The 17607-nt window shown below is 35.2% G+C and overlaps 1 protein-coding gene across 1 annotated transcript in view; it reads right to left on the reverse strand.

The window, feature by feature from the left end:
* CFAP47 (cilia and flagella associated protein 47) overlaps positions 1–17607 on the reverse strand; it is a 963244-nt gene that overhangs the window by 497721 nt on the left and 447916 nt on the right. Inside the window, exon 47 of the mRNA XM_069063838.1 lies at positions 15506–15671. Coding sequence (XP_068919939.1) covers positions 15506–15671 — 166 coding nt within the window. The remainder of the gene's footprint in view (positions 1–15505; positions 15672–17607) is intronic.

The raw sequence follows: 17607 nt of genomic DNA on the forward strand, positions 1-17607 counted from the left end.
AGGAAAGGAAAGGAAAGGAAAGGAAAGGAAAGGAAAGGAAAGGAAAGGAAAGAGGGAAGAAGGGAGGGAGGGAAAAAGAGGAAAGGAAGAGAAATAGATGAATAAATAAGTAAATGGATGAGTGAACAAACATACAAATAAATAAATACGTGAATGAATGGGTAGGTAGATGAATCACTGAAAATTGGAATGGATAAAATAGAGGCTAATGAGATAACAAAGATTAAAATAAAGTTTAAAAATTAAAAAAAAATAGAAGAAAATGTCCATACAACTGACTCAGAAAGCAGATCAAGGAGAGATAACTTAAGAATCACTGGCTACCTGAATGCCATGATTAAAAAAAAAGATCCTTGATATTATATTTCAAGAAATCATGAAAGTCTCCAAGATTCCTTAGAACCAAAACAGGAAATTAAAAATAGAATGCATTATCTCCTCAAAATGAATACTCCTAGAAACATCATCATCAAAATTCATATGAAAATATGTGTGTACATACACATATACATTTGTATTTTCATATGTACATATTTACATCCATACATAGCATACATATACACTTCAATTTGCCAGAAAGAGTTCAAATATCAAAGAACTTCAGTCAGCATCACACAAAATTCAACAGCTATCATTATAAAGGACAAGAGAACATGGGACTGTGGTATTCCTAAAACCAAAAAGATATAGAGTTATTACCAAGAATAACTTACCCAGAAAAACTGAACATGATCTGACAGGTGGGAAAATGTATCTTCAATGAAATTGAAGATTTTAAAATAGTCTTGAGAAAAGCACATAAAGGTAAAGAGAAAAAATCAAAAGGTAAATAAAAATAAGCAATCACAAAAGGCTTTATAAGTATAAAGAGTTTGTGTTCTAATGGGAAAGGATTTGGATGATACAAGCATCCCCCAAAAATTTCAATGCTATGAGGAAATCAAATAAGATGTGTCTAGGAATTAGTTTTGTTATATTTTGGTGATTTTAAAGAAAGGAAATGGAGAAGGGAAAGGATACCCTGAAGAAAATTAGACAAATGAGGGAACTGGAGTTCTGAAGAAAACTGGTCAGAACTATGTGACTACATTTGGGGAATATATCTGAGAACCATCCTGCTTTTTTTCAACATCCTGAAACTATCTAACTGTCTGAACAGACAACAAGCAATTGCTCCCACAAGCAATCAGAATGTTGTTATTTTTATTCCATCTGACTCAAGTGTGAATCTAATTTTAGAATAAATATTTCTCTTGGCATTAAAGACTTCAGACACTCTTCATCATCTGTTCATTGATTACTTTCATTTTGAGAGGAATTGGGGCAGTTTGTCTCATTAGACTCAATCATAGGATATAATTGTTTAATCAGAATTGGGAGTTTACTTAGGAATCTGGTGGGGGTAGAAAACTATCCTCTTTGCATAAATAGATTTAAAATGTAAAATAGAATGAAAACTATTTAGGATAGAGGAAAAGGATAGTGAACTCAACAGTAATTATTAGTTTCTTCAAAACCACAGGGACACTTAAAAACTATTTAGCAGTTAAGGATCCAAATGCTCATGTAAATACAAAGCTTTAGCAAAAAAAAAAAAAACAGCATGATGTTCTACATAATTCTTGTGTTACAATGCTTTCCGTATTCCTAAAATACTCATCCCCTGCTGATTTCTGAGCATCAACCAGCTAAAGTCCATAAAGCACCAACTTCCTCAGTTCACAGACCTTTTTAATGGGAAAGAAAATTCCCATAGACCACCTACCCCAGACACTCTAATATACCACTTAAAAAAAGAAACTTTAGAATTAGTAGAAAAGCTAGCTCTGCTTGTAATGACAGATAATAATGCAGTATTTTTTTTTGGGGGGGGGGGAGAGTACTAAGTAGGTTTATTAAGTCATTCAAGAAACAACTAAGGTAACTACTAAGATATTATATTTTGAGTTAACCACATCAATACCCTGATTTTATAGATGCAGTACATATACAAAGAGTTCATAAAATATAAAAAATATATATTCAGTAGAAATCTTGAGAATATTGTCGAGAATGAGTGAAACTAAACATGCAGAGGTGAGAGAGTAAACTGTTCACATATATCTCCCAAAGCAGCTACTAAAGAGAGTAGGAAATAAAGTGCCTAAAAAAAGAGAGAGTAGTAAACTGTGGAATTGTGAATTAGTAAAGTCATTCTGAAAAACAATTTATAGCTATACTACAAGTTATTGAACTCTGTATATTCTTTTGGATCAGTAATATTACTAGTAGTCTCACACATAAAAGTGATCAAAGAAAGAGGAAAAGACCAATTTGTACAAAAATATTTGTAACAGCCTTTTGTAGTAGCAAGATGGAAATGAAAGTCAATTAGGGAATCACTGAACAAATTGTGGCACATCAATGTAAGAAAATATTATTATGCCAAAAGAAATATTGAAAGGAATAGTTTCAGAGAAGCAGGGAAGACATGTATAAAGAGAGCAGTTCCAGGGGAGGAAAATCTATACAGTATCAACATTGTAAAGACAAAAAAAAACTTTGAAAGACAAATATTCTGATTGACCACAGTTCCAGAAGATGGATAATGAAGCATACTATTTCCTAACAGCAAAGTGATAGGAATTCTATAAAATGCAGAATGAGATACATTTTTGGACACAACCAGTTTGGAAAAAATTTACTGCTTAATTATTTGTTAGAAGGACTTGGGTAGGGGTGGAGTAGGGAAAATTAAAGGTGAGTAGAAAGAAAAAAAATGCTTGCTATTTGAAAAAAAAAAACACCTTAAAGTAGTAATTCTCAAAAGCCAGCACCCAAGATGAGGTGATTTTTTTTTAGCAATAAAATTCATGAGCTTGAATTTCAACAACAAATGTACTAAGTATGAACTGGAAGACACTTTGGGAAGGGAACCCACAAATGGAATATGGCTCTAAAAAATGTATACTTTCTTGAAAAAGAATAGATATATATTTTGTAATGTAGGATGTATATGGATATAAATATATTTTCACTGAATTGTTGTATAACCTAAATAATTGTTTTTTTTTCTTTTGTATAATATATTTCTTGTATCTTATAAATTTTGCTCTAGAAATCTTCTCATCCTCTTTAGGCCAACTTTCTCTGTAGATTTTAAGGTACAGGGATTTCTCATCCCTTTTCATAAACTTTGAAATCTGTCTCCTCAAAATTATTTGTGTATGTAAAACCATTCTTGGGTTTTCTCTTTCTATAACATATTCTAAGATAAAGTGGCTACTTCTCAAGTTTCCTATAACTTTTACTTTAGGCACCAAGTGTTTTTTTTTTTCAGAATAGTTTGCAAAGTAGCAATTCTCTTTTTCAGTCCCTCTTCCATTTAGAGAATAAAATTATCTTGAAAGCAAATTACATAAAGTCATCAGCTCTTCTGCTCTCAGCAGAGGTCTGGCAGAAAGATGAATTGTTGAAACCTCCCATTACTACTATAGCTTGCCTTCCTTCCAGGTTGTGATTTGTTTCCTGAACTCATCTCATTTCTTCTGTACAGGTGGTATAATTGTTTAACTTTACTCACTATCCCTTTTTTGACCCCTAGGTTTTCTTACCTATTAATCATATTACATAGCATTCCTATAGTACTTTAAGGTTTGCAAAGTACACACACACACTATATATATATACGCACACACATATAAAATGTTTGTATATATACATGTATGTGTATATATCCATACAATATATGCATCCCCACAATTTCCAGTTCTTTGGCACCACAAAGACAGCTGCTACAAATATTTTAGAACATATAAATTATTTTACTTTTCCCCCCAAACATCTTGTGAAATAGACCCAGTAGTGGTATTGCTGGGTCAATAGACAGTTTAATAACTCTGGGCATAATTCCAGATTGCTCTCCAAAATGGTTGAATCAGTTCACAGTTCCACCAACCATGAATTAATGTCCTATTTTTTCCACATTCCTGCCAACATTTGTCACTTTCCCCTTTTATCATTTTGATCAACCTAATAGGTATAAAGTGATATCTCAAGGTTGTTTTAATTTGCATTTCTCTAATCAATAATGATTCAGAGCATTTTTTCATATGACTATAAATTGTTTTGATTTCTATGTTGGAAAACTTCCTATTCATATCCTTTGGGTATTTGTCAATTGGGGAATGATTCATGTTCTGAGAGACTGGACAAAGTACTTTATATATTTTAGAAATGAGACTTTTATGTGAGAAACTCTATAAAAAATATTTTCTTAATTTTCTGCTCTCCTTCTGATCTTGGCTACATTTGTAGTACATTTGTACTAAATTTAATTATTATAAAAACCCAAAATTAACTGAAAAAGACATATAGAGGAAAATGCTATCTGCATCTAGAGAAAGAACTGATATAAGTATGTATAGTACAGTTTTACACACACATATGCACACATATATGCATATATGTGTGTATACATACATGTGTATATATAGATACACACATATGTACATATATTTACACACACATATATGTTTAATGGTAGCCATCTCTAGGGCAGTGGATAAGAAGAAAAAGGGGGGGAAAGTTACCCAATATCTTTATTATTTATTTTAAAAGAACAGCATGTTGTATGTAATATATTTGCAGTTTCATGCATAATTATCTTTTTTTCTATTCTATTATGTTACAGAGATGCTTCTTTTATTTCTCAAGTTCAGAACGAAATAAATAATATTTGTTCAATATCTCAGTGTTTTCAAAATTTTGTCATCTCCAATAATTATTTCCTCTGGGTGTACTTTCTCTGATCTAGGCTCTCAATTTCCTCATCTGTAAAATGATGATAATAATAATTCAAAGAAACAATAGAAAATAATATTCAATAACTGGTATAACTGCTTTGGAAAAGATTTAAAATGACAAACAAATATAAAATATCTTTCTCCTTAGATTCAAATCATTCTATTCTTTATAAAATTTAAAAATTGTAACTTAATAGAGAAAAAAGATAGATGATTAGTATATATTTAGGGGTTATATCTTAGAAGAAAAATAAATGTTAGGGAAAACTTTCCCATATAACTATTCCAAACTATTTATAGATTATAACCCCTGATTGACTACTGAGATGGAAGAAAAAAAAATGCCTTGTCATTATGCTTTAGTGATCACATCTCTGAGAGAATCAGAATTATTATATGAAGTCAACATTTAATTAAAACAGTAAGCTAAGTAGGGGAGTAATAAAGCAAAATCCTTAATTCAAATAACTAATAAATTTCAAGAATGCTTAAATGCAACTTAGCAGAAATTGTGCCTTGTTAGACGGAGATGTATAAACAAGTCCTTTTAAAAATTAATGAAACTTTGGCTTTATTCTTAATTGATAAAAATAACAGTGTAATGTGCTGGTTTATTTTTGGTCTCAGAGTTCTAAGACAGGGTTTATGCTTTTAGTTGTCCTTGCATAAGAACTGGAGTAAAGGGAGCTAAACATAAGGTTTAGATAGAGCTGATATAGAGAATTATTCTAAAATGGCATTCCAAGAAGGAAAAATAATGTTGCTTTCTTTCTCTGCTACCATATTGCTAACCCAATTGCCTCTGCAGTAGCCTAAGGTTTCTTTCCCTCTCCCCAAACACTGTGTAGGCTCTTCCCTATTATCCTTTCCTTGTACTAAAAAATCCTTTCAGTGGAATGCTTGATTTTATGTTTTATATACTGATAAATGGTTCACTAGTATCCGGCAACATCTTTATTTACGGAGATTATTTTTTAAAGGACAAAGTCAAAATTTGTTCAGGTTAAGAACCCAAAGGAAAGCTCTTACCCAGAACTTTGAGGCTGAACAATGAAATATAAACTAATTATGGAATCATGTCTATGAAGATTATATGGGTATTATCTCTTTTAAATAAAAAAATATATATATATATAATGGTACACAACTCTTCTTAAGATATCTGACACTTGGGGGGGGGCAGAGTCAACACGGAGGCATAGAAGCAGGAAAACTGCCTGAGTTCCCTGCATAACCACCTAAAATACCTATAAAAAATGTCTCTAAACAAACTTTAGAGCTACAAAACCCACAAAGTGACAGAGAGAAACAAATCTCCCGCTGAAGGCAGCCCAGCAGGCTGGCAGAAAGGGTCCATCACAGTGTGCTGGGAGTAGAGGTCACCCCCCTCCCACCTGACTGTGAGACTATGGTTTTAGCCACAGGGCCGTCCCAACCAGCAGCAGTTGGAGCAGACATCATGAGAATGGATCACCAGCAGCTGTGGTGGTTTCCAGACTTATAAACCCATAAATGCCAAAGGCAAAGTAAAAGGTCAGTGTGGACTTTGGGAATAGGGGGACTGAGATTATGGTCCAGCCTCTGTTCCTGGAGAGAGAAGCAGATGAGGTGTGGCAGTTGTGCTTTGTGGGTGATTCAGAGCTCCTGGTCTGCAGCTTGTAGGGGGACCAAGTGAGCATTCTGAGGAGTAATCACTCTTGCTTTAACCTGCTTGGATCTGGATTGTGGTCTAGAGTGGAGATCCTGGGGTCTGTGACCAGGTGCCAGGGCATGGGGAGGCTTCAGAGAGGGCAGCCAACTAATAGTTCTGGCAGCTATGAAAACCCCACCAATTTAGGACAAAGCTCTTCTCTCTGGAAGCAGAGTTCTACTGTGGCAAAAGGCTCAAAAGTCAAATAATTGAGTGGCAATGTGAGCAAGCAAAGGAAGAAAAGCAAGCACAGAAATCCAACTTTGGATTCCTTTTTTGGGGACAAAAAGGATCAAAGCATGGAGTGGCAGGAAAACAACGAAGTCAGAACTGCACCAAAAGTTTCCAAGAAAAATATGAACTGGTTGCAGGCCATAGAGGAGCTTAAGGAGGATTGTGAAAACCAAATAATAAAAGTGGAGGAAAAACTGGGAAGAGAAATGAGAATGATGCAAGAAAATAATGAAAAGCAAGTCAACAAACTGACGGAAGAAAATAACTTAAAAATAGACTAAATGAAATGGCAAAAGAGGCTCAAAAAGCCAATGAGGAGAAGAATTCCTTAAAAAGATCAATTTTCCAGATGGAAAAAGAATTTCAAAAGCTCACTGAAAAGAATCATTCCTTCCGATTTAGATTGAAACAAATGGAAGCTAATGACTTTATGAGAAATCAAAGTACTATTAAAAAGATCCAAATAAATGAAAAAATAGAAGACAATGTGAAATATCTCATTGAAAAACCACAGACCTGGAAAATAGATCCAGGAGAGATAATTTAAAAATCATTGGACTGCTTGAAAGTCATGATAAATAAAAAAACCTAGAAATCATCCTTGAAGAAATTTTCAAGGAAAATTGCCTTGATATTTTAGAACCAGAGGGCAAAAAAGAAGTTGAAAGAGTCTCCTGATCAACTCCTGAAAAAGATCCCCAAAATAAATCTCCTAGGAATATTATAGCCAGGTTCTGGATTTCCCAGATCAAGGAGAAAATATTACAAGCAACCAAGAAGAAACAATTTGAATATTGTGGAAACACAGTCAGGATAACACAGGATCTGGCAGCTTCTACATTGAGGTATCAAAGGGCTTGGAATATGATATTTCAAAGGTCAAAGGAGCTGGGATTAAAACCAAGAATCACATACCCAGCAAAAATGAGTATAATGTTTCAGGGGAAATTATGGTCATTCAATGAAATAGAGGACTTTCAAGCATTCTTGATGAAAAATTAACAAGAGAAGCATGAGAATGTAAACAGGGAAAAGAAATCATAAGGAACTTATCAAAGTTGAACTATTTACATTCCTACATAGAAAAATGATAATTTTAATTTATGAAATTTTTCTCAGTATCAGAGTAGTTGAAGGAAATATAAATGTGTGTGTTTGTGTGTGTATATGTTTACATGCATATATATGTCTATATAGGAGGGTATATGGGCATATGAATACATATGTGAGTGGGTATATACATACATACACACATATATGTATATATGTGTGTGTGTATATATATGTATATATATATATATACAGGTATACATAGACAGAGGGCACAGGACCAACTGAATAGGAAGGGATGATAATTAAAATGTGTAATTGAAAGGTGAGAGAGGAATATAATGGGAGGAGATGGGGCGAGACAGAATGGGGTAAATTATCTCATATAGAAGAAGGGAAAACTGTTACGATGGAGGGGAAGAACAGGAAGACAAAAGGGAATGGGTAAAACTTACTCTCGTTGAATTTGGCTCAGGGAGGGAATGACATACACCCTAAATAGGATATCTCACCCTGCAGGAGAGTAGGGGGTAGGGCATGAGAGGGGGGATGATGGAGGGGAAGGCATGTTGGGGGAGAAGGTAGTTAGAAGCACACACTTTTGAAAAGGGACAGGGTCAAAGTAGAGAATAGAACAAGTGGGAGGAGTATAGGATGGAGGGACATATAGTCAGTCTTTCACAATATATCCACTATGGAAATGTTTTGCATAGCTTCACATGTACAACCTATGTTGAATTGGTTGAATAGCCAATATAATGATGCAAGAAAATAATGAAAAGCAAGTCAACAAACTGACAGAAGAAAATAACTTAAAAATAGACTGAATCAAATGGCAAAAGAGGCTCAAAAAGCCAATGAGGAGAAGAATTCCTTAAAAAGATCAATTTTCCAGATGGAAAAAGAATTTCAGTAAGGATGGGTGACGAGGAAGAAAGGGAAAGAATCTGGAATTCAAAGTTTTAAAATCAAACATTGAAAAATATATTATTATTATTATGTTGCATTCAACTTGGAATTAAGATATACAGACACTGGGGAATGGAGATCCATCTTGACCTACTGGAAAGCTGGAGTGGATATAAGAGAGAGAAGAATGGGGGAGGGGGTATACAGTAACATTGCTGTTTTGGGGTGGTCGGTAGGGGAAAGACAGGGAGAAAATCTGTAACTCAAAATCTTGTGGAAATTAATTATGTAAGCTAAAAAAATAAACATAAAATTTAACCTAAAAAAGATATCTGACACTCTTAGAACTCAAGTTATATCTATGCAAGACAGCCTTGACACACATATAGCAGACACTAAGATGATCTATAGAAGATCTAGGGAAAATGCAGGCTTTGGGCAGAGGACTTTTACCATTCCCCTCTTTAACCCTGAGAAGTTTTGACCAGACCTTGGCAATAGACAGAGACCTTGATGTAGACTAACAAACTTGCCATAATCCACTTTGTGAAATTGTGGGAAGAAGGGGGAAGAACCTTTGAGCTAGAAGATGCAGAAAAGATGTAGAGGAGGAGGAGGAGTGGGGGAGGGGAACCTTCATGGGATCACCAGCTTGTGTGGGTGAATTTCATGGTTGCCGTGTGTGGAGACAAATCTCTCAACTCCGAAAGTCTGTTGAGGAGGCAGATGGAATCGAGTGGTTTCTTTGGGGGAGGATTCTCTCTTCCCTTTCTTTTCTCTTCCTATTTCTCCCCAGAGAAGACAGTCTCATCACTCTGAGTCTCATCCTTCCCCCTCCCACTACATCTCCCCAAGAAGAGCTTACTTTTGTTCACAAAAAAAAAAGTTGATTTACATTTAAGTGTTTCAACATTTACTTTGTCTCTTCAATAGGCACTAAGTGGCATGTGTTAGTGTTGAAATACCGCAGAGAAGCATGATTGGGACACCTGGAACGGAGAGGCGGACAGACGGACAGACAGAGAGATAGACACCGAAACAGAGGCACAGAGGGACAGAGGTCAACAGACAGAAAGACAGAGATTTTAAACTCTGAAATTTTTTTTTTTCCCTGAGCATGTCTGACTACAGGATTGAAGAAAAAGTGTTAATTGATACCTCTGTGTATCTTCCCAGGGTAGAGAGAATACTTTAACTGGGATTTCCCAAGGCAAATTAATAAGAAGCAGTGGCTGGGGTTTAGCCAACCACCTGGGATGCCACTGAAGGAGGCATCCACCATTTTTCCTATCTTTGCTAAGCTGCTTTAAAGGAAAACAAATCTTCTAGAGTAGAAGAGGCCAAGGGAATGGCTGAAGAGAAAAACATACCTCAAGTGTAAGAATAATCCATAGTAAAATGTGCACAGCTAACTGTTAGATTTCAGGGGGGAAAAGATGTCATCCACTAAAGTAACTATATAATATCCTTCTAAAACAATAACTAAGTTTTTTTTTTACTGATTTTCATTTCTTATAATTTGAGTTCTGTCTCCATTTTCTGAGCACTAAAATTATAGAATCCCAAAATCATAGAAATGAAAGTTAGAACTTGTTCAATACAAACTCTTCATTTAATATATAAGGAAGCCCAGAGAAATGAGCTGACTTTATCAAGGGGACACAGCCTCTGACGGGGCAATATATTTATCATGACAGGAGCAAATTCTCTAACCTCAAATTTCATTCCATGTACATAAGATAAATTCCTTGCTTTATAAATTCCAATGCAACAGTATCCTACATATTGAATCATCATGAACAGAATGATGCTAACATCATATTATATTTCTCCTAAACTATCATACTTAATGTAATGGAAATGTAAAATTTTAATATCTTCCCTGCCCCTAAGCTAAAGTGCACCTGGAGCCTGGGGTGGGAGGCTTGTTTTTCACTAGATATTTTTTGATTGGCCAGTGGGTCAATAAGGGTGTTACATTCTCTGAGCCAGGAGAAGGCTATATAAGCCCTGATGTGTAGCTTTGTTTTGGGGGTTCACTTTGAGAAGTGTTCTGTGATTTGATGAAACTCTGGGAAGCCGTTGTTGAGAGTCCACCGGCTTTGAAACCCAGATGTTGATTTGGTATGGATGTAATGGTTGGACAGTTTGGAAACTATCTACTTCTTACCATTGAAGATGGCATCTTTGAGGTCAAGTCTACAGCTGGGGTTTGACAACTGAATGGTCAACCATTTCATTGCCGAGTTCAAGTGAAAGCACAAGAAGGACATCAGTGAGAACAAGAGGGCTGTTCGCCATCTCTGCACTGCTTGTGAACGTGCAAAGTGTACCCTCTCTTCCAGTACCCAGGCCAGTATTGTGACTGATTTCCTCTATGAAGGTATCGACTTCTATACATCAATCACCTGAGCCCATTTCGAAGAGCTGAATGCTGACCTCTTCCATGGCACCCTGGATCCTGTGGAGAAGGCCTTAAAAAATGCCAAGCTAGATAAGTCTCAGATTCATGACATCGTCGTGGTGGGTGGTTCCACTCGAATCCCCAAAATCCAGAAGCTTCTGCAAGACTTCTTCAATGGCAAGGAGCTCAATAAGAGTATCAATCCTGATGAGGCTGTTGCTTATGGTGCAGCTGTCCAGGCTGCCATTTTGTCTGGAGATAAATCTGAGAATGTGCAGGACTTGCTGTTGTTGGATGTCACTCCTCTTTCCCTTGGAATTGAAACTGCTGGTGGAGTTATGACCATTCTGATCAAACGCAATACCACCATCCCCACTAAGCAGACACAGACCTCTACCACCTATTTGGACAACCAGCCTGGTGTGCTTATTCAGGTTTATGAAGGTGAGAGAGCAATGATAAAGGATAACAATCTGCTTGGCAAATTTGAGCTCACAGGAATTCCTCCAGCACCCAGGTGTGTTCCTCAGATTGAAGTAACATTTGACATTGATGCAAATGGCATCCTCAATGTTTCTTTTGTGGATAAGAGCACAGACAAGGAGAATAAAATTACCATCAACAATGATAAAGGACGTCTTAGCAAAGAAGACATTGAGAGTATGGTCCAGGAGGCTGAGAAATACAAGGCTGAGGATGAAAAGCAGAGAGATAAGGTGTCTTCCAAGAATTCTCTTGAATCTTATACTTTCAACATGAAAGCAACTGTAGAGGATGAAAAACTGCAAGGCAAAATTGGAGATGAAGACAAACAGAAGATCCTTGACAAATGTAATGAAATAATCAACTGGCTGGATAAGAACCAGACTGCTGAGAAGGAAGAATTTGAGCATCAGCAGAAAGAATTGGAGAAGGTCAGCAACCTCATTATTACTAAGCTGTACCAGAGTGCAGGAGGCATGCCAGCAGGCATGCCTGGTGGGTTCCCAGGGGGTGGAGCAGCCCCATCTGGAGGTGCTTCTTCTGGACCTACCATTGAAGAGGTCGACTAAGAAAGAGCATTCCACACAGCTTTTCAAAAATTGAAGGACTCAAAGTTGTAGCCAAGGCAGTAGCAGTTTAAAAGTAACATTTAAGCTATTGTGTAAATCTGGGAATTCTGAATACTTGAATGTGTGCAGAGGGAGAGAAGTGAACAACATTGCACTTCATCAGTACTGTAAACAAGTGGAAATGCAATTGTCTTGGAGAATAAAATCTATTTAAAATTGGCACCATAAAAAAGGTTAAAAATGTTTTTAGCAATAGTGATTAGTAAATTTCACAAATTCAAATGAACTCTACCACACAAATATTCAAAAGCATTTTTTTTAATACTAGACCATAAAAGTAGAAACAGGAGATTTGAGTAATCCGAGAGTAAATTATACTTCCACTACAGACTCAGACCTACTACATAAAGATAATAAATAATTACCAATCAGTGATTCATTATCCTTATATGAAATATTCCTTACCTCTCCTCACTGCTTATTCAGAATCAATATTCCCCAAGGTGCAGCTAAAGTCTGACCTCTTTCATGAAGATTTTTCAGATACTTCCAGCTTATACTTGCCTCTCTCTCTTCTCTAACTTTCAGGTAATAGAAAGAGCACCAGATTTGTAATCAGAACAACTGGATTTGATTCTAGGTCTATTGCTAGCTGTATAATCTTAGGTAAGTAACCAAGACTTTCTGAGCTTCAGTTTTCTCATCTATAAAGTGGAAATTATATTCTTTGTATTACTTACTTCACTGAGTTGTTAAGAGGAAAGAGCTTTGCAAACTATATGTGATGTCTATATTAAGTGATTATCTGCATGATGTTATTGTTGTTCCTCTTACTATTATTTTATCCTCTCATGATCTTGCTATTTTTCTTGTCTGCAGACAACTGTGTGGGTGGATAAAATAATTTCTGTTTATAATTAGATAAGATCACTAAAGTATGGGTTCATCTTCGGTAGACTTACTGAAAGCATCTTCAGGAAGAATCTAGTAGAAGACAGGACAACAGGGATGACAAATACATTATCCTTTTCCCAAATAATTTTAATCTCCTCTGAGATTATATATGTTTGTGTGTATATATATATATATATATATATATATATATATATAAATTATTGATGTTCAATCATGTTTAGTTCAGCTTTCGATTGTGTCTGACTTCATGACCCCATTTGGGGTTTTCTTGACAGATATACAGTGATAACTTGTACAGTTTCCATCACTTCATCACATAATTTGCAATGATCATTAAGTTTGGGTTCTTTAAGGATAGTCTTTCTACATTTTTTTTCATGGAAATATCCTGATTCAGAATTTCTTTCATAAATCCCTCCATTTCTATAAACGAATCTGTCTAAATCTGCTGATTTAGCTGTTTGACACTTCTTTGTTACCATATTACGGGTTGAGAACATGTGGGAGTCACCCATGGTGTGCCCTTTTATATGGCACTCTTAGATGTCAGTTGTTTTATAGAACATGAGCTCCCTAAGAGTAGGCATCTCTCAGTTATTTGTATTTGCATCCCCAGTTTCTAGGACAATGTCAGGAAAACAGAAGGAACTTACTAAATATTTGTTCACTGATTGATTGAGAGTCTCTGTCTGGAGATAAACCACCATTGATTACACAAAGCAAATCTAGTGACTCATATCTGTTGGCCTTTACTGTTGCTTTAGGAAATAAAATGTTTAGTCCAAATGTATTTCTATACATTTTTAACTTTATTATTATGTACTCTGACAACATTTTTCATTGTTCATTCTCTTTTTTTAATGAGGAAGTTATAATTTTTCTATAGATGCCTTTTGTTCATGACCCCTAAATATACTTAATATGCATTAACTTATATTGGACTTTTGCTTAATACTTTTTTGTTGCACTTATTATTGTGCAAAAAAAGATATATTAATACTGGTATTGGGTGTAAGTGTACAACCTACTAGGGTGGGTGTTAATCACTTTAAACATCTTCTCATTTAGTACTGATATCTGAATTGATAACATATTCAACCACCATTTCCTCCTTAATAACTTTATGTGCTATATGTCATGCCTAGAGAATACCAATCTCTTTGTAAATATTGCCATCATTTATTGATTCATTTTGACTTCTGAATTCGTTATAACTTTTTGTCTCTTTCTTTAGCATATATGTAGAATTTTACATTTCTAGATTTCAAATAATGTACTGACAATACTAGGAAAAGATATCTTAAGATAATGGAGCTGTTGAATACATTTGGAGGTGACAGAGGGTAGCCATATAGGTCTATGCCATCATCCATGTACATAAAATGATAGCTATGTCTTAGTTTGGTTCACTCATTAATTCAGAAGTAATATTTAGTTCTGTTTTTGTAGAAGTGATAATGAATTTAAGGCTAGGCATAATGTTAATAAGCCTAAATTGAAAAATACCACATATTATTTTAATTGCTGCTGACGTTATTATGTTACTGGCTGTTTTTAAAATTGTAGATATGAGTGGTATATCAGATGAGATCACAGAATTTAGAACTAACACCTTCATTTTTCAGAAAATAGTCCCAGAAATGTGAAGTGATTTACCAAATGTCACAGAGCTACTGACACAGCTAGAAGCAGAGACAGAAACTATACCTCATATTATGTCCTATTCTCTATATATCTATATTAAACTTGAAGAAGGATACCAGTAGTAAATTATGTTCACATAAATAAAATACATCTGTAATTTTGAACCGCCTTGCTTATTCAATGCTTCATGTGCTTCTATCTTATCTCATTATTTGGATTATGAATACTAGGTTGACAGGACCGTGTCAAATAATCAACTAGAACTATGATTTTATCAACTGGATGTTCTCTCCAATCCTGAAAGATTACACTTCCCCTGCCTGCCTATCTGGTTCCACTTTTGTCCCTTTCTTCCTATAAATTGACCACAAGGAGCGTATACAATGTGCTAAAAGCCTTCCTCATTTTGTCAAAATATTGCAAAAAGAGAAATGGAGCATAGGCTGATCACCTGTTATCCCTCAATATCACGATGTGAATAACCCACTTTTTTTTCTTTCTTATCACACATTTCTCTGATGGCATCATTCACTTCTATACTTCTTCAAAGATTCTCATTGGTTGTATGTTATATCATGTCCATTGAAATCCATTTAGTACATAAATTTTCAATTCATCAGAGACTGAGACCTTACATGTTTCAGAAAATTTAACAATGTAGAAAAATGATATTAAAAGGATGAGTCATTTGCTTCCTTCTTTTATACCTAAATAGCATTTACTATGGTGCTGGATTGTGTGCTAAACAATTTTGTTGACTGAATTGATTGAATACAAAGGATATATAAAAAGTAGACAAGATAAATATTTGCTGGTTCCCTACCTGCTTGTTGTAGTGTCTGGGCATCTTCCATATGCATTGCCTCAAGTCTGCTTTGTGGAACAGAAGGAATGTAGATTTTCTTGGGGATATCAAAATGTTCTGGAAGGCTTAATTCCGTGGTATATAAAATGGATTTAGACTTTGCATTGTGAAAAAGCATACGGGTCTAAAATTAAACAATATAAATAGAATATAAATCCTATTGCATTTGCTTCTAAGATGAAAAGAATAACATTTGTTGTTTGTATTACTGTAGATTTCAAGAAAACCTTTAATTTTCCATCTACCAAGAAATTTTCTTTGATCATTTTCATGGAAATAACTACAATTATAAGTGCTATCTAAAATTGTTGACAAAGAAAAATAAGATTTTATATAACCATAAAAGTCAGAAAACATATAAATAAGAAGTCATCAAACAGTCAACAAAAACATTCTGATATACCATACAAGTGACAACTCTTCTCCCACCCACCACCAACCAGGTCTATTTCATATGAACTGCCAGGTCTCCCCCAATTTTAGCATATAAGTGATTGTTAAAACTTAAAGACTGGATTTTACATTTATCCCAACAGCAAGATATAGGACATAGATGTCAAACTCAGATGTTAACAAAATAAATAAAAGTACAATATAATATAGATAATGTTCATTTGTGTTCTTTTTAAAGTCAGTATGTATCACACAGGAAAATATGCTTCTATTTGAGTTTGTTACTGCTGAAGGGGATAGAGTGCCAACCATGAAATCAGGAAGACCTACATTCAAATATCACTCCTGCTTTTTACTAGCTATGTCTCTGGGCAAGTTATCTAACTTCTCTTGGTCTCAGTTTCCTCAGCTCTAAAATGAAGAAATTGGCTTTTAAGACCCTTTATATCTCTAAAGCATTTTTTAAAGTATTATTTTTAGTTCATTATTTCAATCTGCTTATATTATATTGAATCTTGATTCTGTCAAAAAATATTAGCTACTCCTTCCAGTTTTGTGATATCTTTAAATGTAATAACCCTCCTATGTTTTCAAGTAGGTCTTTCAAATATTCTAGCTAAAGTATAACAAAAAATGCCCTATCTAAAGATATGGGGGTTAAAGAATGATTTAAATTTTGTTTCATATCTTTATTGTCAGAAATTATTTTATTCTAAGGAATTCATTAACACATGCGATTATACCCACATTTCAAGCAGAGATGGTTGTATGACTTTTCTAAAGTTCATTATGAAAAAGACAAAATGATATGTAATTTGACAGGGAAATAGACTCTTCAATGCAAGGCTATTTTTTTGTGACTTAGACTAACAAGTTAAGTACATTGTTAAACAAGATTTTAAATGACATAGACGTTAGAAAAACAAATCAATTTCTCTAGTAAAAGCTGGCAATTTACTCCTTTCTCACCAAAAGTTACAGATTCGCTGAACTTTCATACACACACCTCTATTCTTGTTGGGTTTTTTTGTTTTGTTTTTTCTCCCAGTGTGTAGGGCAGGGCAATTGGGGTTAAGCAACTTGCCCAAGGTCACATGGCTAATAAGTGTTAAGTGTCTGAAGCTGGATTTGAACTGGGGTCCTCCTGACTTCAGGGCTGGTGCTCTATTTACTGTACCTAGCCTCCCCACACAGACACCTCTATTCTTAGTATATTGTAAATATAGCAACCATCAAAACTATTTTAAAACACAACAAAATGATACATAAACCATTAACTCCTATTTTAAAATGTCTATCAACTTTAACAATAACAAAAACAGGGGGGCGGAGCCAACATGGCAGAGTAGAAGCACAACCCTCCCTGGGCTCCTGCTTCCACCCTCCCCAATCCATGTAAAAAGGGGACTCTAAACAAACTTTGGAGCTGCAGAACCCACAAAATGACACAGAGAAGCTAACCTCCCGCTGAGAACAGCCCAGCAGGCTGGCAGGAATCGGCCAGCGCAATGCTCTGGGAGCCTAGCCTAGCCCAGCACCACTCTGAGTCTTTAGCCCCAGGGCGGGCCTGACCAGCCACCAGCCAGAGGGACTCCAGATCAGCAGCAGCTGTGGCCGTTTCCAGATTTATCAATACATAGATGCGAAGGACAAGTTCTAATAAGGAA

The sequence above is a fragment of the Petaurus breviceps genome, unplaced genomic scaffold (genome assembly GCF_028583685.1).
Source record: "Petaurus breviceps papuanus isolate PSGF00001 unplaced genomic scaffold, PetGlider_PUasm1.0 90603, whole genome shotgun sequence".
In the NCBI taxonomy this organism is placed as follows: domain Eukaryota; kingdom Metazoa; phylum Chordata; class Mammalia; order Diprotodontia; family Petauridae; genus Petaurus; species Petaurus breviceps.